At 41.4% G+C, this 23394-nt stretch overlaps 1 protein-coding gene across 4 annotated transcripts; it reads left to right on the forward strand.

Annotated features, from left to right (window-relative positions):
• The first annotated feature begins 1563 nt into the window (after nucleotides 1-1563).
• Nucleotides 1564-22155, forward strand: septin3 (septin 3). Of its 4 annotated transcripts, none has more exons than XM_026170704.1 (10): nucleotides 1564-2157; nucleotides 7906-8295; nucleotides 8381-8509; nucleotides 12605-12686; nucleotides 12872-13009; nucleotides 14150-14267; nucleotides 17121-17216; nucleotides 17445-17541; nucleotides 17640-17691; nucleotides 19981-22155. In XM_026170704.1, the coding sequence occupies exons 1-10, from the start codon at nucleotides 1629-1631 to the stop codon at nucleotides 20108-20110; spliced, it is 1761 nt and encodes a 586-aa protein (XP_026026489.1). In that variant the 5' UTR covers nucleotides 1564-1628; the 3' UTR covers nucleotides 20111-22155. The 4 variants fall into 4 exon arrangements, with proteins under 4 accessions (XP_026026489.1, XP_026026493.1, XP_026026490.1 ...); XM_026170708.1 differs by lacking the exon at nucleotides 1564-2157 and adding an exon at nucleotides 2344-2514; XM_026170705.1 differs by lacking the exon at nucleotides 1564-2157 and adding an exon at nucleotides 3703-3802.
• The last annotated feature ends 1239 nt before the right edge of the window (nucleotides 22156-23394 follow it).

Consider the following 23394-nt stretch of genomic DNA (forward strand, 5'->3'; position numbering starts at 1 on the left):
AGTGTTTTTAACCGTCTGGCACCTTTGATCCCACGAGTGCCTGACTCCAGCAGACAAACAAAGGAGCATCCAAAAGTGTGTTTGTCACCTCCTCTGCCTCTTTCTTCTCCCGTCATTAAGAAGAAAGCCATTCACATCCCATCATTTGATGAGAAGGGACTTATCTTTGAAAAACACAACACAAAGCTGTACACGGCAGACAGGTAAATTAATGTGAGGTTTGTTTTTCTGTCTTGGATTTTTTGTGCCACATAATCTAGTAATTATTGGTACATTTTTTTCTTTCCAGATCATTTGATTCAATTTGGACATCCAAGACACCAAGCCCGCCCTCGAGGAGTAAATCATGTCAGCTTTCACAGAGAAACCATGGAGAAAGAGCTTCAACCCTCCCAAGGACCAAACCTCAAACATGCAGCTCTCAGTCTCTCTCTGCAAAACCCAGCACCTCCATTTCTCCTTCTCCTAAGCCAAATTCCTCTCTCACTCTTCCCACTGTCAAACCAAAGCCAAGTGATTCTCTTCATCTTCCCGCCTCACAGGCGAGTGATCTTTCTCCATTACTGCACCAGCCAGCACCAAAGCCAAGTGTATCTCCAACTCTGACAGTCCCAACACCCAGGCTAAGCCCATCTCCAATGTCCCTTTGCCAAGGGATGAGCTCAGACGGTCCACCAGTAAAACAGCCTTCTCCTATTGCAAAAGAAAGACGTGCTAAATCGATTCCCATCTGTAATGTCAAAGCGGAGACATCAAATGAGATAAAGCATGAAATTCTTGACCAGGATGCTTTACTGGACTTTACTCACCCTGAGATGAGAAAAGGTCGTATGAACAGAGAGTCTCAACATCAGACTTACTCAGAATCCTACAGACGCCCGGTCACATCTTCGAATCCTTGCTTTCTGCAAAGCAAACTTGGACTAAGTAAAAAAGACAATACTGCCAAAGATGAAGCAAAGGCTCTGCAAAGGAGTACAGACATTACTGCATTTCCTAAACCAAAGTGGAACATCAATCAGCACCAGGAATTTCAACCCAGTAGAATGACAGGAACACAAATATCCACTAACTCTAAAGGCATTAAGTCTGCTAACGTTGATCACCAGGAGTCTCCGTCAGTGTTTGATGGACCGGCCACTCTGTCAGGTCCTCAAAGAAAATATAAAAACTACCCTCAGAAGAGCAATTACTCTCAGACCTTACATTTTACCTCAGCTTACCCACCATACGAGCAACTGTATTCTGAGAAAAAAGCAGCTTTACCCGTGACTTCTCAAACATCCTTTTCCACTGAGCCTCTTTTTAATCAGTCAGGCGTTTCGCCAAGCATCGAGGCAAGGAGGAGACGGTTCGACCTGCACAGTGAAACAAGACCAGAAGCAGCATTTCTATCAGCTTTTCGTCCCAGGAAACAGCAGGAAGAAAACAATAATCAGACAATTACAGGAAACTCTCATAAAATCTTTCATGAAACTGGTGCATCTCAAAACATCAAGTCCCCACAGAGACCCCTCAGGTTCCCGTCGAAGGCACAGAGTCAAACTGTGGATGTAAGATGTGCAGTGAGTCAGTCTCACTGTTTATCAAAGGATTACAGCTGCCAGTCAAGAGAAGCTGATCAGAAAATGGAGGCTTCCCAGTGCACACACAGGTTAAATCAGCTTAAGACATGTCAGGTGGCACCTCAGACCCAGGAGGCCTCCCACCCTCCCTCTGGTGTGTGCACCACCTCACAAAGGGGATCCTTTTTGAAACCTGACCTTCAGTCACACAGATGTGGCTTAGATCAGGAACAGTCTCCTCCTGAAAAACAGATGAAGGTCAGCAGCACAGGACTGAATCAAACAGACATGTTAGCACCACCTGACCTCCGTGGAGTGCCAGCAAAGCTACCAGAACATCCCTCAGAGAAATATGTTGCAAGCTGGCCCCCGTCTGTAGCACACTGCCCATTCAGCACAGACAGTTTTGGCCTAAGCTCAAAGGGGGTCTTTGACAGAGTATACCAGAGCCTGGAAAAGACAACAACAGCAACAACAGCTTCCAGTCTACTAAATCAGCTGAATGACTCTGAAACAGGCAAAGTATTTTTCTCAGAGGAATCAGAAGACCCCTATTACGTCACGATGTATTACCCAGGTTCAATTTATGTGGGTGAGTACAAATATATCCAAGTCACCTGCAAGATTTTAACAGAACAAACCCAGCGACAGCGCCTCTTTGATGCCCCTGCTTTTATTTGGAGTGGGAGTTGAATAATTTTCTAACTTCTAAGGGGGGGTGGGAACTCTGATGAGGGGGTGGTTAAAGAGGATAGCAGAGGGACTAAAGGCAGCGCTTCTTATCAGTAGAGTAACAGACGTGGCGAGGAGAGATGTGACAAAGTTGGTTAGCAGACTGTTTCAAAGTGAATAGCACAGGAAGACGTGCCAAAGCAGTTTTACACTAAAACACGCTGAAAACATGCAGAAAGGAAGGCGGGACGAAAGGAGAGCAGCTCGGAGATAAAGTGTGAGTACAGTGCTGCAGCTGTATTTTTCTTCCTCTAACACCTAAAGAGTAATAACAACACAATATCACACAAACACTGGGAAGTACAGACTAACAGATGTGTCAAACTTAAATCATGTCGTAACATAGCAGGGTAGAGATTAAAAAACAAAGCACACATAGTACCTCAGCACTGCCTGGATGTTGTATGCCTATGAGTTAAAATGAGAGCTTCTGAGGCCCAACAAGGGAAAAACTACCAGGCGTATTTGACAGAGCAAAGAAAATTTAAACTAACAGCTTCATCTGGAGTCTTCATTAGTAGATTTCTTGCAGTTAGATCTGTTAATATATTTTCTGTCTTACAAGACCCTCAGATTCAGGGTCTCTCGTGGGATTCCACCGCTCAGAAAGCCCCGTTACACTCGCTGTTAATCATTACACACTGAGCTTCCACCGGTGGCAGGATACATCAGAGCACATTTGCATTAAATTTGAAGTGCTTTAGTTCACGGCATGTCACAGCTGATAGTGTGTCTCTTCACAGAAAAGGAAGCGCGGCACATACAGACAACGTCTACATATTCAGCCATCATTAGTTTAATTATTCAGCACTGTAGTTTTCCTGCTGTGACTAAATGTATTTGGGGGAAAACTTCTCTATACTGCACTTCTTTCTACATTTTAAACAGTGCATTTAGCAGACATGCAGTTGTTACTTTGCAGATAAGACTTCAAACTTTAGGAGCCTGTTTATGTACCAGTGCAAAGTCAGATGTCAATGACTTTATTTCAAATCTGTTTCTGTAGACTGTCGCATTGTGTGTTTCTTTTTGAGATCTTTTAGCCTACATCACTTTGTCAGGCAGGTTCTGTTTAAGTGATTTCTCAATTCAGCAGGTCTGGCAGTAATCAGGCCACAGAATTAAAAACAGATAATTCACGATTTAAGAGGCAAGTGTGACAAATGTTGCACATATGGAAAAAAAAGAGAGAGAGAGAGAGAGAGAAAATAAATCAGGAATTGGGCAAGTACTTTTTCACAACATTATTAGTAAAGGATCCATCTTCTTTATCCACCAACACTGTTAAAGATCATCTCCCATGTCTGGACTTGACACTGATTATAACACAATTCAAATTGCTCGCTATAAATACTCTAGCTCTGACAGAAGACAGTGTACCCAAAAAAAAAAAAGTCCCTTTGAGATAGTCATATTGCGCATGTGCGCTGCATCTCCCCACTCCCTGTCCTCTTGTCGCCTTGGTAACGGAAAAGGAGGGGGCTCACGGCCAGAGGGAAGGAGAGGTACCCGGACTCCTCTTTACATGAGCGTTCCTGTTATTGTTATCAGTGTGGTGGATAGATATTACGGCTTCTCGAATTCAGAGCGCCTGTAGGTCGCCCGCTGTCTCCACGAGCTCGTTTGGTCAGTTGAACGGGAGCTGGTGAGTGTGACGACCGTTAGCGGGTGCACGCTAGCAGCTAGCCGTTAACGTTATTATCCAGCGTGACTGGTGAGAGAAACAATGAGGGCGACAGGCTTTGGTAGAGCTAACGTTGGGTAGTCACTTAAAACACGCAGAAAAGGATTCATGTTATATGCTAAAGCACGTTTGCTCTTAACTTTCATGAGCTTGGCCATTTTATTATTTTTTCAAACAGGGATTTTAAAAAAGGGAGTTTTAGCCTTCATGTAGCCAGAGCATCCTCAGATATCGTACGCTTCAGTTTCCTACATTTGCTGTAGTGTGTAGCTCGAAATAATTGCATTGCAGTGTGGGCTTGTGAGGGCAGGCAGGGAGGGGGCAGAGCTGCATGGCCAGTGAATGAATCAAAGTGACAGCCTCTGCCTCAGTGACCTGTATGTATGATCAGGACTCATGTATCTAGGACTGTGACTTAAAGCATGGCAGCAGGCTGTACACCCTGAAGGACTAAGCTCATCAACATCTTGGCTCGGCCTGCTGCCTGTTACTGTTACCATCTGCCTGCACTGCTTGCTTCACTTAAAGGCTGAGCTCACAAAAACATCTTTTCTTGCTTAGACCCGACTGGTGTCAAAGCCTTGCTCGCAGAGGTTTTTTTTGCATTTCTGGCCAGGCTTTTGAGATTTTTGTGTCCCATGTTTGACGTTTCTGCTGCCAACCCAAAGACAAGACAGCTGATTGTAATTTCATCCGTGGTTCTCTGCCAGAATTATTATATCTGTTTTTTCCAATTAGTTTCCTGTTTTGCTTTTTTCCAAAGTGCAAATTTTAGTTTCGTTTTCATTCGTTTTTAATGATTAAAACTTGAGGTGGGACTCACCAGACGATATAATTACAATACTCAACTCACGATACAGTATCATTGCGATTTTTAACATCTATGCTGAGCATTGCAATAACAAAAATTGCCAATCATGCCCTCAAATTTAAACTTTGTCAATATCAGATAGAGTCAGTCTGCTATCAGTTTGGGATCAGTCTGGGATTGAATGGAGTGAAGTTGGCAGTTACATCTGCGATCTGCAATAATACATCATTTAACTGTTGTTTAAATCAGCAGGAATTCACATTTAACTATTACATTTAAGCTCAACAACCTTCCAGGTCTATAGGAATAACCAGAACTGACTGACAGCCAGCTAAGTCGAGTCCCCTTGAGTTGTGCAAATTGACATCAACTCATTCAGACCGATAATAACATGTTGGCAATGTATCTGCATTTATCAATTAGACAGCAAACCTTTGACAATTTCTTTAAGAGTGACTGCAGTCAGTTCAAGTCAGACTGTGACTGTTTGCAGAAAGTTTGCCTCGTATTAGACAACCTGTGCATTTACCTTGAGATCAAAAGTAGTTGTGAATGTACAACAGGCTCAAGCTTTGGGAATTTATACAAGGAGGTTGTCGTCCTATTTTTACTCTTGACTGAGCCTTTAGCTTCCTCTGAATTAGGGGGTATATTTGTCAAGCAAAGTGTGTCCATTGTTGGATGGATTTTTGGTTAAATGCAAGTTTGCTAGGCTAACTAATAAATAAAGCCTTTTTAGACAGGGACATTTCTATATATGTTTCTGTTTTATGTTAGATTTCTACACTTTTAGGCATTCTGAATTGCTGTAAATTTGGTAGTTTTATTGAAAAAAAAAAACGTAATATTAAGAATGCTGGCTATTATCTTTGCCCCTATAGTATCAACTATTTATTAAGTATCACACTGTAAAATATAATAATTTCTTTTATTTTAAAAAAGAAAATAATCTTCGAATCAACATCAGAGTTGCTTTCACAGGTATTTGTAATTCCACTGTATAAACATTGAAAAGGTGAAAGAAAAGAACAGTTAGTTCAGTTTTGGGGGTTAAAATGAAATGTAAATGATTTTTCATTGTTTTGACTGGAGGACACCTTTATTAAGAAGACCTGAGTTTGTTCAGTCAGGCATTGATTTCTACACTTGGGGGGTGATCAGGGCTGAGACATACTCTGCTGTGTTGAGCAGATAGAAATAATAGATGGGCAACCTGGGTGTGATGAAGGCTGGAGGTTAGAGCAGCGCTTTTGTAACTCAGGTCAGGTCAGATGCTGCCCCACCTCTGCAGTCTTTCGGGGTAGTTGTTACTCATTAGTGCAAGAACTTCCCCGATTATAAATGCTAGATTTCCAGGAATCAATTAAATTATTCACAGTGCCCTAATTTCAGGTTCTGTCAGGCACTTCTGCACACCAATAGTGGATTTTACTGTTTACACTGTCTGTGTAATATGTGATAACTTAATAAAATAATAACAGCTTAACTCTCCAGTCATTATTCTCAGCTATTCTCATTTGATTTCCTACCTGCTGAGTTAAATGCTTAAGGTCGTGTGGACTCTTGTGGTTAGATGTGAGCATAACGAGTTGATTCAGTTCTGTCTCATATGTTATGTTCAAGCTCAAACTGTGCATGAGTCATCTTTTTATAAATTGATTTATTAACCCCTGGACTTTAACAGCTGATCTGTGTTTCATCAAGATTTCTGCTTATGTTCAAAACATTCTGCACACTTTTAGGAATAAGGTTTATCTCAACCTTTGAAGCAAACTCAAAAAGCACAGGCAGCATTAATCCGAAGATGAATCTTATTTTTAAACTAGAAACTATGCTGCTAAACTCAAATACTGTGTCTCAGAGCTATTTTGCTTTCAGACTTGGACCTCCCTCTCCCTTTTCCTTCCATCTCTGTCATATTCTTCAGCTTTTCTTTTTGTATATGGATGTGTGTGAAATATGAGCGCAGACATAACATCTATCTGTTGGTAAAAAAGAAACAAATGATGTTATAGCAGTTTTTCTTCTCAGTCATCAGCTTTCTTTTGTGCTTTTGTTGTGTGGGGTTTGGGTCGGATGAGGCAGTGGACTGGATCCCTCCTGAAATGTACATCTGTGTCCATGTTGGGACCTTCAGATGTCTTGATTTGTTTAATTGAAAACTCAAAGATATTTACTTTATTACATAACTGACAAAGAAAAATAAATGTTAGCCACATTTAAGTCTCTTCAACTTCTCTTAACTTTTATTTTAATCAGCTAGTTCATTCATTCATTCATTAATACAGTTCACATGGTTATGAAATTTGAAAGTGACAGTTATGCATTAATTACATTTTTCATACGTAAACTCCATGTGTCTGCTAGCCTTGAGTACCACAGCTCCAGTCAGTACCAGATTTTTTTAGGAAGGAGGAAGGGGAGGAGTTCATAAACTGTGATCATAACGTATTCTCCTTTTCAGTCCTTTTTCAATGCCTCGGTATAATGTCAAAAACAGAAGATGTTCCTAATATGCTCATCTCAGACATGAGAACAGAAATCCCTTTTGTTTACAAGGGGCAGCCAATGAGAAGAAGACTTTATGGGAGAGAATAGGGCTAAAATAGTATTTCATACAGTGGATGAAATAAGAGGTAATTGAGACTCACTTTAAAGTAAAGAAACATTATTCTGAACTGTGAATCATGCAAAGCTACTCTAGTAGAGTCTAAGAATAACAGCATGGAGTTGGACATGAGCACAGTAGGCGCTCTTCAAGGAAAACTTTATTGTAAACATCTGATTTTGCTCACCTCATAATGTTTGTATAGCTCCAGCTTCATATTTTTAAAATAAACAGATAAAACGTTTGTTTTACAAGCACCTTTCATCATAACCATCAAAATCTGGGAAGCAAATTATACAACTACACCAATTATACAAAGCAGTGTTTGCCTGACTAGATGAATGTGAGGATTTTTCTGTTGTTTGGGTGATCGAAGCCTGCTGCAATAACCCATTTCTTCAATGTAGAACGAGTAACTAGAGGAGAGGCCTCGGCTGATCCACTGACCTACTTCCTCGTCATTTTTTCAGTGTGACTTATTTTCATCTTCCTTCCTTTTCTGTAGACATGTCAGACATCGTTCCTCCAGAGGTTAGACCCAAACCAGCTGTCCCTGCTAAACCCCCAAACGTGGGGGCTCCTTCTCCTTCTAGCCCCTTCCCACCCCAGGGCCTGGGTGTCGGAGGAGGCGGCATCTCTGCTCCCCCACCGAGCGCCATTCCAGTTCCCATTGGAAGTCATGGTGGCAGTCACAGCGTGGGTCATGGCATAGGACACAGCGTTAGTCACGCTGGAAGTCACGCTGCACCACACAGCGGCGGTCATGGTCATGGTGGCTCCCACAGCTCCAGCGGGGGATCCACTCTGCTGGGATACATTGGTATCGACACCATCATTGAGCAGATGAGGAAGAAGACCATGAAGACGGGTTTTGACTTCAATATCATGGTAGTAGGTACGTCACAGTAGACTTGCTTTATGCCTGGACACTTTCTTCCTGTATGGTGCTCCAACCTTAATTCTTCTGCCTTTCACTTCAGGTCACAGTGGTCTGGGAAAGTCAACCCTGGTGAACACCTTATTCAAGTCCCAAGTGAGCAGGAGGAGTGCAGGATGGGCTCGTGATGAGAAGATCCCCAAAACTGTGGAGATCAAGGCAGTGTCTCATGGTGAGTGCAAGGACAGAGAGGCTGCTCTTTCTTTAGAGCCAGGCATTTATATAGCACTTAATTAAAGAGAGAAAATGAACAATCTTTGGCCATGTTCTTAAAAGTCCCACATAGCCTACTTATAGTTCATCAGTGCACCCTGGAAGCTGCCAAGAAATCTAAGCAGCTGAAGGATGGGCCAACTTCTGCCTCTCCTGCAGGCACTTTTGATCACTTGTTGTTTTCGACTGTCCGTGTGCTGGGAATTTAATTGTCATGAATTAATTTTTCAAGCTGCTCTGTAATAACTCTCTTATGTGTCATATAAATAAATCAATGCTGAGACCTACCTTATTTGCATTTTGTAGCTGTACAGACAAAGTCGAAAGAAGGTTAGGTTTTCATCACTGTCTGTTGGTGAAATCTCTAAAAATGAACAGATGCTGAAATTCAGTTCAGAGATGGCTGAAAAACAGCAAACAGATCTCTGCTCAGTTTTCTGCTGTCATGTGCCAGTGCACAGTTGGGCACACTGTGGGTTTCCAGGCAATATTTACAATGTAGAAACGTTTTTCATTAAAGACAGGCACAAAATCAAGGGCAGGGATTGCTCAGTAGGTAGAGTATTCGCCCCATGATCGGAAGCTTGGGGGTTCAAATCCACTGAACGGCTACCCTGAGGTACTATTGAGCAAGGGTCTCTACACACTGCTCCCTGGGCGCTGGATTGGTAGTTGCGTACTGCTTCACTGAATGAATGGGTTAAGTGCAGAGGACTAAGCAATCCCCTACGGTATTAATAAAGTATGCATTATTATTATAAAGGTACAATATCCAAAAATAAATAAATAGATAATAATAACATTTAAAAAACAAGCTGACAGGAACATGTAGCAAGAAATATGATGGAAAACCAAGGCTAAAGATCTGATAGTAGCTGATTGGCAGCAGAGGTGTAGAGGTCAGGTGGTGCTGAATGATCCTGGCATGGTACTTGAGTAGTCGATGTTCAATGCAGAGATTTGCACACATGTCTACATGTTGTTGCTGCATGCTGTCACCAGGAGGCAGTGTTAAAAGCATGTGGAAGAACCTCTAATGTGGTCACTGCTGTTTGTGCTTGTTTGTCCTTTAGCTTAGCCTCTGCAACAAAGACAATAGTAAGAATATACAAAACAAACTGTTTTATCTTTATTGTTATTTTATGCTTCCTCTCCTGTTTGTGGTTGACTTTGATGTTCAAGCCAACTTAAAAAAAAAGAAAACTAAAACTGTTTGTTTCGATATTTTGTGTTCTGTTGCAAAAAAGAAAATACTTTGCCTTGTGGATATCCATTGGATTTGTCAATCTCAGGCTGCTGGAGTTTCATGCACACTTAAGATAATCCTTTGAATATGTTTTTGTTACTAAAGACTGCAGATTTCTGCTGCCGCCCTGTTTACTTTAAAAGTACAGTGATAGTGGTGGAATAACTTCAGCAACACAAAATAGCTAAAGTGTTTTAGGATAGACTTGGGAAGTTGTGAGCTTACCTTTTAAGGCTGGGTCATCATGTTTTATAACACAACATCAAGTAAAACAGGCTTCTGATATTTCTACACTTTTTTTACATCTCGTTTATGATGGACTGTTTGGAGTTTGACAGATTAAAAAGGAGCTTCAATTTTGTATTAAAACTTTTTTGTGTTATTTTCTTATCCAACATTTAGATTGTATGGCAGATTTGTTTGGTCTGCTGCTGCTTATAGTTTATTCTGTCTTTCTGTCTGTAATTGTTTCTCCAATACACAGATTAATTAAGAAGAAATCCTTTGGAAGAATTAAACATGATTTTTTTTGAGATACAGAATCAGTTATAATATTTGGCAATTAGACCCATCATAGCAGCAGAATGCCAGCATCCAGAGTCCAGACACTGGTGGTGGTGAGGATGAAGATGACGGCTTGGATGGAGCTCTGAAATGGTGAGGAAGTGGGTTGCCGAGATTTAAAGTATGCAGAATGCAGGCTTATTGGTTCGCTGAAGGCAAGCAAGAAGATGATTGGCAAAGAGCAATGATATCAGTATTGACTTTGACAGCATTGGAAAAGTGGATGTGTTGAAAAGTATAGATCATAGCAGCTGAACACCCAGGATAGCAGGCAGATGAGTGATAACAGTGTTTTTTTAAGCTCCAGTGCATTTGACCTCACAGGGCCAACATATTGCAGGGTGTTGCTCACTATCATTTTAAGATCTGCTGGCGTGCTGCGTGTGCTTTCATTTCACTTGTGTTTGACTGACTGGGGGTTTAAAAGGGTCTTACTTAACCTCAGTGAAGTTTCTGAGAGTGCGGGCAGTCGGTCATATTTCACAAGAGTCACAAAGCACCACATCGCTGAACTCAGTTTGTGGAGCCTGATCAAAGCTAGGACCAACCATGACCCAATTTAAAGCCCAAAGTATTTGTGAGTAAAATGCGAGATAACCTCAGAGCTCAGAGTTATGTCTCCATGGTAACAACCGTAGATCAGCCTGACAGCTTATGCAAAGATGTAAACATAGCTCAATTTGTGGCTCACTTTCAAAGTTACAGGATGAGGAATCAGAAAGCTGTTCTTGTAGAACATCTGTGTAACTGAGAAGCTTTCCACTCAGGTAACAGGGGCAAGCAGTGACAGTCAGCCGTGTGCTTGATTTGAATAAAGTTTTAAATTATCCACAGTGCAGCCCAAACGAATCGCTATTTACAGCTACTCTGTATAACATTTGAAAATGTCGTATTTTGGTGCCCCTCCCCCACTATTAGTATCAAATCCTCACTGTGGCAGACAGCTCACTATGTAGCATTCAAGCCTGTGCTCATTATGCCTTCTGGGACCTAGCTGCCATTTGCACGTCCTTGACGACTTATGAGCTCCCGAGGAAACTGTAGGGACATGTCAAGCCTGTGGGCTGCTACAGTTTACGTGATCATGCTCCCATTGCCTGCGGATGACAGTACCCTGATATTATTATGCCAGGAGACGAAGCATAAAAAATTCTGGCCATGCTATTAATATTGTATTTGCTGTTTGTGTGATTATGGCAAACACGAACATTCAGTCATTATGTTGAATATTCAAGTTTTTATTTATTTTTAAATAAAAACATTAAATGTGTTCTTCTTCTGTGGTAAAGGTAAGTACATCCTTGGTTTAGACACTACCTTTGCCCCCTTCAGCATAAATAACTTCTTGTAGGTGTGTAATTGCTTTCTGCGACTTTCTATGTGAAATTCCTTCAGTTATTGGATGTTAGAGGATGTTGGCTGTGCAGGAATTGGTAGTTGCACAGACTGCGTCACATCCTGAAGAACACTTTGAAATGATGCAGACGCTGCCCAGACCCCGGACATCTCCTAAACTGCTTTCGCCACTGTCTTGTTTATCTAAAAGAGCTGGTCTTTGCCTTTATTGCCACTGGTTAACAGTCAGTTTTCTCTGATGCTCTCTTTGAAAAGCAGAAGCTATTTCCTGGCAGGCATTTCATGGAGGTGCATGCACTACCTTACCTGCAAATCCTGTGATGAAATTTTGCAGCTCTGTGAGATTTTAAATTATGGGCAGCATAGTGGTTAGTGAAATCATCTCACTGATTGGCTTGGGCCTCTGCATGTGGAGTTTTTGGGTCGGTTTTGACTCTGGCTTCAGGCGATAGATTGATTGATCCTGGACAAACGAATTTCTTGTAGCCACTTGTAGATTTTTTTATTTTTATAGTAGAACATCCTAAATCTCTGAGGTTTAGTTCCACTACTTGGTACATAATCTGGAAAATTTCAAGGTGAAAATCATGTACCTTATTTTTCCAAATAATTTGTTTATTATATAATTAAGTTTTAAAATAACTTCTAAATATGATGTTTATCTCTCACTGTATCACTTGTATCTATGGCCATTGTTCAAAAGAGAAGAGAAAGATTTGCATGTCAAGTGCACTGCCTCACAAATGTGCTTCTGGAAGAATGGTTACATATTCCCATAAACACAGGCCTATACCTTCTGCAAAACCTTCCCAGAAGACTTGAAGCTGTTATTATTTATTTTGCTGATTTCTTTGTGTGAACATGTTTTTGTTTTTTTGTTTTTTTTAGTTATTGAAGAGGGTGGTGTGAAGATGAAGCTGACAGTTGTCGACACTCCGGGCTTCGGAGACCAAATCAATAACGACAACTGGTGAGATTTCCAGCTCCGGCACTGTTAAAGCATCATAAATGTCATAATAACTGCCTTATATCACCGAGGACAAATCTCCACCTTTCATCTTTAAAAACTGTATTCAAGGTTTAGGAGTGAATCAGTGCTCCCTCAAACATGTTTTTTCCTGCCTCGGTGATGTTTTGCTTCTGTTGTATCCACAGCTGGGAGCCCATCTCCAAATACATCAATGAGCAGTATGAGAAGTTCCTGAAGGAGGAGGTCAACATCACCAGAAAGAAGCGAATCCCGGACACCAGGGTGCACTGCTGTCTCTATTTTATCTCCCCAACCGGACACTCGTAAGTTAAGCTTTGGCTGTATGGAAGTAAATCAATCAGACCATCTTTAAGTATCTGATTCTTTAAGGGATGTGGGGTTTTTTAAGTAATCTGTAAATGGTAAATGGCCTGTATTTGTATAGCGCTTTACTTGGTCCTTAAGGACCCCAAAGTGCTTTAGACATTCAGTCATTCACCCATTCACACACACATTCACACACTGTATGCTGCTGCTGCAACCCGTTCTCACTCCCAAAGCGTAACATTTTACGCTAGGTGACAAATCGTCACCATATTACGTTTTCGGCTACCCACCACGTTCCTAAATGACGACCTCGGAAAACAGAGGAAATATGAGAACCGTCTGGACTGAATCTACACATGTTCGCTCTTTTTCTTCAAATCGCTTAGAAACACGCTATTTAACATCATTAAAGTCCTGGTTAAGGTCAGGAATACGGTTATGGTCAGGGCTAGGGATAAGGTTAGGTTTAGGGCTGGAATACAGGGCTGGATCGTCATTGCACTGGATTCCAGCCATAACCCGCTGCGTACCATAAGAACGCCGAAGGTCTCCTTTCGTGTTCCTCAGAAACGCCGCGGGACGTGACAAAACGTCGACATGTTACGCCTCGGGAGTGAGAACGCTCTGGCTGGCTGGTGAGACACACACGCACAAAGCTCACAGTGTTAATGTCTCTTTATTCAAAAAACATTTAATTTCACTTTATCAAAGCCTTAAATTGAGTGTGCTACTTTATATTGCAGACAGCACACACCTCTCTCTCCTTTTCACAATTAGCTCCTGCTGACAAGTGTGAAATTGCTTTCTAATGAATAAGTGGATACAGTCTTTTGTGTATTACTGCCAGCGTATCTCATCTTTCTTAGCCAGGGTAATTGAGACCGACAGGATGTCTTATGTGCAAGCAAACAAGAGCTGGGACACAACCTTTGTTCAATGATAAGCCCACTTGAAAAAAAAAGATTCTCACTGTAAGTCTTTTGTAATCGCTGCAAGGCCAAGGAAAGGTAATGAGACGTATGAGAAATGACAAATGAATTCCAGACGCCTCCTTCTTTTATTCAGTGTTTATGAGCTTCCACATCTCCTATATCTGCCCTCATGACTCACTGTAATTATTTGTCCTTCTGCTTCAGTCTTCGACAGCTAGATACTGAGTTCATGAAGCGCCTGAGTCACTCGGTCAACATTATTCCCGTCATTGCCAAAGCAGATACACTGACCATTGAGGAGAGACAGGAGTTCAAGCAGAGGGTGAGTTTCACCAATAATCTGACTTCAAAATGTCTTTCTTCATAGATATTTACTGATGAGTGTGCAAAGCTGCTGTAATAAACATTTTATACCAGCAGTGGATCCAAGTTACTAAACTCTACAGCTAAAAAGTTTTCTCAGTGATTTGACTTCTCATCCAGAACCTCAGTGACCTTCAGTGAACTTTTTTCTGATTACTTCATGTTCTCAGGCACTAATTTTTAAGTCTTATTCAATGATCCCAAGGCCAGTAAACACAGAATGTGGGGCGAACTGTTTGCCAGCCACTAGCAATTTGGCCCAGAGACAGTGATTTACCTGTCAAGTCATACACCTGAAAATACCAACAATAAGATAAGATAAGATAAGATAAGATAAGATAACCTTTATTAGTCCCACACGTGGGAAATTTGTTTTGTCACAGCAGGAAGTGGACAGTGCAAAAGTTATGAGGCAAAAATTAGAATACAATAAGAATAAATACTGTACACAACTGTACAGAATAGAATAAAATAAAATACTATATACAGTAGAATAAAATAAAATAAATATACAATAAGATAAAAATAGAATACAAATACAAATACTATATACAACTGAGTAAAAATACAACGATGACAGAAAGGATTATTGCACTTATTATTATTGCACATGTGTGGATGTGTGTGCTTGATCAGTTAAAGTCTTTGTTGTGGAGTCTGACAGCAGTGGGGAGGAAAGACCTGCGAAATCTCTCAGTCCCACACCGTGGGTGCCGCAGTCTCCCACTGAAGGAGCTGCTCAGTGCTGTCACAGTCTGCTGCATGGGGTGGGAGATGTTGTCCATCAGGGATGACAGCTTAGCCGCCGTTCTCCTGTCACTCACCACCTCCACTGGGTCCAGAGGGCATCCTAGAACAGAGCTGGCCCTTCGGATCACCCTGTTCAGTCTCTTCCTGTCCCCAGCAGAGATGCTGCCGCCCCAGCAGACCACACCATAAAAGATAGCAGAAGCCACAACAGAGTCATAGAAGGTCTTCAGGAGTGGGCCCTCCACTCCAAACGACCTGAGTCTCCGCAGCAGGTACAGCCTGCTCTGCCCTTTCCTGTAGAGGGCGTCTGAGTTATGAGTCCAGTCCAGTCTATTGTTCAGATGAACACCAAGGTACCTGTAGCTGTCCACAGCCTCAATGTCCATACCTTGGATGTTCAGTGGTTGCAGTGGAGAATGCTTGTGCCTGCGGAAGTCTACCACCAGTTCCTTGGTTTTACTGGCGTTGATCTGGAGGTAGTTCAGCTGGCACCAGTCCACAAAGTCTTGGGTCAGACCTCTGTACTCCTTGTCGTCCCCATCAGTGATGAGGCCGACTATTGCAGAGTCATCAGAGAGCTTCTGCAGGAAGCACTGGGTGGAATTGTGGGAGAAGTCTGCAGTGTAGATGGTGAAGAGGAACGGAGCCAGAACCGTTCCCTGTGGGGCCCCCGTACTGCAGACGACCCTGTCCGACACACAGCCCTGAGTCCTCACATACTATGGTCGGTCGGTGAGGTAGTCCAGGATCCAGGTAGTGAGGTGATGGTCCACTCCAGAGTTCACCAGCTTGTCCTTTAGAACCGAGGGAAGAATGGTGTTGAAGGCACTGGAGAAATCAAAGAACATGATTCTCACAGTGCTTCCAGCGGTCTCCAGGTGAGCGACGGAACGATGTAGGAGGTGAATGACGGCATCATCCGCTCCAATGCCAGGCTGGTAGGCAAACTGAAGTGGGTCCAGTGATGAGCTTATTAGGCGCCGAAGCTGAGCCAGGACCAACCGCTCCAGGGTCTTCATCAGGTGGGATGTCAGAGCCACCGGCCTGTAGCTGTTGAGGTCCTTGGGGCGTGAAGTCTTTGGCACTGGTACAACACAGGAGGTTTTCCAGAGCTGTGGAACTCTTCCCAACCTCAGGCTCAGGTTGAAGAGGTGCTCCATCACCCCACACAGTTGGTCCGCGCAGGACCTGACGACCCTCGAGCTGATGCCATCTGGACCCGCTGCCTTCTTGCCATTAATCCTCCTCAGTTCCCTCCTAACCTGGGTGGTTGAGAGAGACAGGCTGGAGCCTTGTGTTGAGTGTGTATTGGATGCTGTTGTTGGGGGTGGGGGGGAGTGAGCAGGGTGAATAGAGGAGGTGTGAAGTGTCTGAGGTGGAACAGCAGCAGTGGGGGTGGGTGAGTCTGCAGCCGATGTTGCAGACTGCCTCATGGCTGAGTCAAATCTGTTGAAGAAATGATTCAGTTCATTTGCCCATCTCACATCCCTCCCAGGCAGAGAGTTCTGCTGTTTGTCATCAATCATCAAACTGATTGTTCAGATAGTTTTAAATGTGAAGAAATGCAGTATTTTTACCTGTTCCTGTCCATCCAACGCAACAGAATTAAGAAGGAGTTAAAAAGAACATCTGTGTGCAGATAAACTATTAGTTTAATTTGCTAAGAAATTCAATTCAGTTTCCCAGATTTCTTGTATGCTTTGCTGATAGTAGTCATCCACCCCAGGATTCGGTGTTTACTCCACTACATTTATTTTAAAGTTTCAGTTACTAATTACATTTCTGACATAGATTTATAATATTAAATATAAATCTACTAATAGATTATTAATCTATGGTAGGTTTATAAATTAAGCTAGCAATGTATGAAATCATTTTCCTGTTTGTAGGCCAGTAAAAATACACAAGGGGCTGGTAAAAGTCTGTCCTGGCTGTTTCCCAGTAGAGAAAAACTGAATGAATTAATTAAAAAAGACTTTTGGTCCTTTGTGCAGTGTTGGGTACCGTTGTGACTAATGTTTTTTTTTTTATTCATTTTTCCTTGCTTTTGTCTGCACTCCAGGTAAGGAAGGAGCTGGAGATGAGCGGGATTGAATTTTACCCACAAAAAGAGTTTGATGATGACATGGAAGACAAGAGTGACAACGATAAAATCAGAGTAAGTCGCTTTTTTGTCTCACGCGATATTTGTGGAGCGATTTTCTTCCTTGGCATTAGAATGAATCTTTGATACTCAGCTTTAACCCAGCCTCTTTCACAAACATGCAGCGAGTCCTCTAAGCAGAATGCCAGGGCACTTGGGCATGTGGTGCATTTGTTTCATCTCATAAACCTCGCGTAGCTCTCTTCGGTACACTGAACCATGTTCAAATGTCTCTGTTCACAGGAGGCGATGCCCTTTGCTGTGGTGGGGAGTGACAAAGAATATCAAGTGAACGGCAAACGGGTTCTGGGGAGGAAGACAGCGTGGGGAATTGTGGAGGGTGAGTCAAACGCTCTCCATGAACGAGTTTCTCTGTTTGGTTTTTTACACAGGACTGATGTTGATGGATTTCTGTCTCTGTTTTTCTGCTTTGTGCAGTTGAAAATCCAAACCATTGTGAGTTTGCTCAGCTGAGAGATTTTCTGATCAGGTAAAACTTTCTTTTAAAGCATTTTTTTAAATAATAATGCAAAAAAAGTGGAATAAAGAAATGAAATAAAACAAAGAAAAAAATCACTTTTCTCTATTAGTAAACTTTCTCAGCATTTTAACAGTAACACAAATGTATTGATCGCCAGTAACTGGTCACTTTATTAGGTACACAGTGCTAGTATTGGGTTGCCCAACACCGTCTGACTGAACTGATGATACAAGGCAGAGTATCCATGCTTTCAGGATGTTAAGGCCAAAATTCTGACTCTAGCATCTGAATGTCACAGCAGAAATCAGTCCTCTTCAGACCAGATGACATTTTTTAATTTTCCATTGTTTTGTAAGCCCCTGCAAACTGCAGCATCAGTTTCCTGTTTCTAGCATTGCTGAAGTGACACCTAGAGTGCTCTTCTGCTGCTGTACCCCATCTGCTTCAAGATTCAGTGTGCTGTGCATTAAGAGATGCTCTTCTGCATACCTGGGTTGTAACAATTATTTAATTGAGTTAATGTTGCATTCCTACCAGCTTGAAGCAGTCTGGCCACTCTCCTCTGTTCTCTGACATCAACAAACCTTTTTCTCTTAGAGAATTTCCACTCACTGGATATTTTCTTGCTTTCAGACTACTCTCTGTAAACTCTAGTTATGATTTCTGATCCTCAATTTGAACTTCTACGTGCCTGGATGCATTGAATTGCTGCCATGTGATTAGCTAATTACCGTATTTCCCGGACTACAGAGCGCACCTGAATATTAGCCGCACAAGCTAAAATCAGGGGAAAATCCTGTTTTGTACATACATTAGCCGCACCTGACTAAAAGCCGCAGGTGTTTCAATGTTGACTTATCATATGTAAGAGAATATGCACAAATCGAATTGTCAGGAAAGAGATGGCTGTTTGGAGACACACCACTTTTATTAATATTTTGAAAAACAAGTTATGGGTACATATTTGCATAACTTTTTAGGGTATATGTACAAGTAGCGGTAATTACAAGTAGGAAACATGTACTGTGCTTCATAAATGAGTAACAAATGTAGTACATAACAATAACCTAGGGCACACCAGAAAAATAGATTGGACTACCTTTTAGGCTCAGGTGCAGTGACACGGCTTTAACAAGAAGAAAAGTCAGTCATTCACCATCTTTCTCTTCTTCCTGCGCACTAAAACCACCAAAGTCCTCTTCTCCAGTGTCGGATACGAACAGGCTCAGGATGGCTACGTCATCCACTCTCAGCTTCTTTCCTTTGTTGTCAGTGTCAGAGTCGAACACCCTCTGAAGGGCCGTGGCGGTGTCCTCCTCTCCATTATGCAGCAGTCCAGCCCTTCGAAATCCGTTGGTGATCATGGATGTTTTTACACTTTTCCACGCTGTCAGATTCCACCGGTGGAGTTGGGCATAACTTGCTTTTCGCACGTTTATCGCCGCACATCATCCACGACTCCCGCTGAACGCATAGCACTACTTTGAAGTTTGTTTTTCGCGCTACTTTTACGGCACTATGTTGCCTGGCGGATGGACATGTGACCAACATACCACTCTTGAACCCGATACTGTGTGTCTGATCACATGCCCTTCCGCCAGGCAACGTAGTGCCGTACAACACCGGAACAAACAAAACAAATCGTCTTACGATATGACAAAAATCATGGACAATCCATAGAAAAGCCGCACCTGACTAAAAGCCGCAGGGTTCAAAGCTGGTGCAAAAAGTAGCGGCTTATAGCCCGACAATTACGGTAGATATTTGTGTTAACAAGCAGTTGAGCAGGTGTACCTAACAACGTGGCCAGTGAGTATAAATTTTATTTAAGTGACCATTTGGTCTCTGAAACGTTAGAAAAACAGTTAAAATTTGTAGGGTGGATTTTTGTTCTGATAAACTGGGATAGTTTAACATCACAGAAAGAGCAAATATTCACATTTAAAATAAATTACATTAATTAATTATAGTTTTATGAAGATGGGTCCTGATCAGCTATTTGATAAAGCGATTAAAGTTATTTCCGCTCTAAAAAAAATTAAAGCATTTTTATTATAATAAATGTGAAATGTTTTCAAAGCGGTTTTTGAATATAAGACTATGCAATTTTCTTTGATTGTGAGAAAACGTTTGTTTCTTGTGTTTGCTGTTGTGGAGGATTTTACCATTTTATTACCACAACACAAGAACAACAATACTGTATTTCAAAACACAGTAACTCTTATCCCTTCCTCTGTCAAATGAACGTACTTAACTAATAACTCGCCCACTCTCTGTATTTACATTCATCTTTTGAAGGTCTCACCTGCAGGATCTGAAGGAAGTCACTCATAACATTCACTATGAAACGTACCGTGCCAAGAGACTGAATGAGAACGGAGGTCTGCACCCCATATCATCCGCTGATACCCAGGAGAGCAACCTGTAGTCAGAGAGAGAGTGAAAACAATGAGTCCAATAGATGAATCTACAAAATACTATAATCCTTATCACCACAGCATTGCTGCATGCGTGGAAAAGAAAATTAATGTGTTAAGAATTGGTGTCATTTAATCCCCAAACTCCACCCATCCTTTTCTTCATATTCTTCCCCACCAAGCATATCAAACCCCTCTGTTACCATTTTCCATTCATCCCAGTGAGTCTTTGGAGGAAAGACATAATGTAAAAGAGACTTAGTGCCGGTAACATTTTTTCCACTGCCAGCGCCTTTTCTCATTGTTCAGAGTGTACATGGAAAGTGCTCGTGTCTCTCGTGTACGGGAGGCTGATTTTTAAGCCTGTGTGTTGTGTAGCAACTGACAGCCGAGTTTAGACAAACAAAGTGATTTGCTCTAAATATTAAAATCATAATTCCTGTGTAGCAACGGTGCATTAGCCGGCTCTGCGGCTGGCTCTGTTGAAATTGCCGATTTTAAATTCTGAGCAGCAGCTGTTCATTTAAAGGAAGAATCCCAGCGGCTTTACTGTCAAGAGGGTTTAACGAACATTACAAGCTGTGCTGCCTTCTTTAATAACCGAGTCCACGAAGGAAAATAATGAACTTTCTTTTGAGAGTTGCAGCATTAGTCACATGTAAAATGCAGTTTATAAGGAGTCCACATGGTGAGTGACTGCTCGCTGCCGATTCAGTGATTCACGGTAACAAACACAAATTTAGCTGTTCATGCAGATGCAGCTCACCGTGTTTTGTTTCAGCACAGTGCTCATACAGGAAACTGCATCTGTGTTCACTTGCAGCAATGAGCTGTGCTCTTGGAGTTCCACCATGCATATTTTATCAAGGTTCAGACTGATTTTTGTTAGATGTTTCCTGTTTAAATAGTTGACAGGCAATAGATGCAGGAATTATAACAAATTGCATATACAAGCTTTCCCAGCTGGAATGACTTGTTTTTGGTCTTTGAGAGCCACTACTATCAGTGCAAACGTTGTTTTGTTTAAATATTTTTGGTTGTTGTTTTTTTCTTTATCATTACCATTCATGGCAAGTAGCCATTCAATAAAATATTATATTAAACCCGAAAGAAATCCCATCACTGGTTTGGTCATCGCATCTTTTTTTGCACACAGGAGAGCAGGAGAATTGAAATATTTTTGATATATTTGTATTAATATTCAATTCCTGCTGTGCACCACTTGGTGGCAGCATGCTGCCACATTAAAGAAGTTTAACGGAGCAGCTCCATCTGCCCCAGATGTTCTGACTGCTGAGATTTTTTTCTCAAATATGTCACATCCAGTTCTGATGAAGTTTACTCTTCTGCTGTCAGCAGCAAAGACATTGGGTTTACAAAAAACTTTGATAATATCACCCTTTTCATAATATTATAACATTGCCAAGGGGTTTGCCAGGTTTTCTTCAGGAACTAAATATGATATTCTGCCACAGGCTGTCTGCATTAGAACACAAACTACAAATCTTTTAACATATCTCAATCTTTTTTTAAATCCATTCAGCCTTTTTAATCAATCATATGTATTTGTATGATTTTGAAATCAAGTGTGTGCAACAGTATGGTAGTAGTTGTCCGTGATTTTAGTGCAGTCAGAGGTTTTCGAGCAGAAATCTGAAGCAGTGTTAATGAACCATTGTTCCTGTGTTTGTGTGCATGCTTGTGTTAATATTGCCTGTTTGATTACAGCCAGTCGGTTGACTCATTCCTGCAACTTCACATCCACTAACAGTTACTGTGTTTCTGAATGTGTGATGTGTAAATTTAATTGATATATCATAAGGTAAAGCGCTGCTGTCTTACCCCCAAACTAAGCTGATGGCCCCCACGCACACACGTATCACCCAGCCCTGTCACTCAGTGAAAACTCGCAATGTACATTTATTTAACAACTTCTCACAAAGTTGCTGTGACACACCGATGTATGATTTCCTGTCTTGTATGGAGTTATTTTTACATTATGTCTTATTATTGTAACTTATTCTTTATTTAATAAAAACACATGATCAAGTTCTTAGAATTTTGTCATGATTTCTCTTCTGAATGTTCACATAACCAACTGTGTGTTGTTGTCTTTGTTGTTTATAATGATGTTACATACTGTGTCAGTGAAGTCCATAATTTATTGGAAAAAGATGCTCTTGTTATAGTTTTAGTGTACACCACCACTGTGGATTGTAAATCAATCAATATGCGATTGACCTGCAGACTTTCAGCTTTAATTTGAGAGGTTTTACAATTTCAGAGGTTAAAAATTAATGGGACAATTGACTCACAAGCAGTTCATGGCCAGGTGCTCCCTTGTTGTTTCATCAGAAATAAAGCAGACATGAAGTCAATTCAAAGTGATTAATTTTTATTTTATAGCTTTTCATTGCAATTTTAAATATGAATCCAAAAATAATCTCAAGTGCAACCGAAGAAGATCATCATTAAACAGAAAAAGACTGAAGAAAAAACTTGGATGAGTGACGACACATTTCTCCTACTGAAAACACTCCGTCCAAATGAAGAGAATCAGCTGTCTAGGATGTCCTTAACTGCAGCGGTCCCCAACCCCCAGGCCTCGAAACGGTACCGGTCCATGAATCGTTTGGTACCGGGCCGCGAGAGTTGAGGCTCAGGTGTGAAATGTATGGTTTTCAGGGTTTTTATCGGTTTTCAGCGTTATTTTGTTATCGTTTTTATCGTTAACTCGGTTTTCCTGGGTCTTTTCACGTGTGTTATGAATAAATCTCCTTTTTCCGGTACCGGTACTGGTTTTATTTTGTTGTATTTATCCGCCTTAAAGGCCGGTCCGTGAAAATATTGTCGGGCATAAACCGATCCGTGGTGCCAAAAGGGTTGGGGACCGCTGCTTAACTGGATGAGCATCAAGACAACAATATGTATTCTTAAAAAGAATTAACGTACTGAACAGCTCAGCAGTACATGCATGGTGACAAAATTATTTACACCATTAAAAACAATATTATATTATCTAATCAAGTCCAAAACTTGAGGAGGTGTCATTGTCAAACTCTAATATCAACAGACACCTTGAAATAAAGGAGGTTTACAGCAAGGTGCAGACCAATGGTTAAAAAAAAAACATAAAAGCCTTCACAAGTTTGTAAATGAAAATTAAAAAAAAAATATTTGGACAGATGAAACCAAGATGAACTACCAGAATGATGCGAAGAGAAAAGTGTGCAAAATGAGAGAAACAGGTCTTAATGAAGCATATCACGTCATCTGTCAAACATAGTCGAGGCAG

This window comes from Astatotilapia calliptera, chromosome 6 (genome assembly GCF_900246225.1).
Source record: "Astatotilapia calliptera chromosome 6, fAstCal1.2, whole genome shotgun sequence".
NCBI classification, from domain to species: Eukaryota; Metazoa; Chordata; class Actinopteri; order Cichliformes; family Cichlidae; genus Astatotilapia; species Astatotilapia calliptera.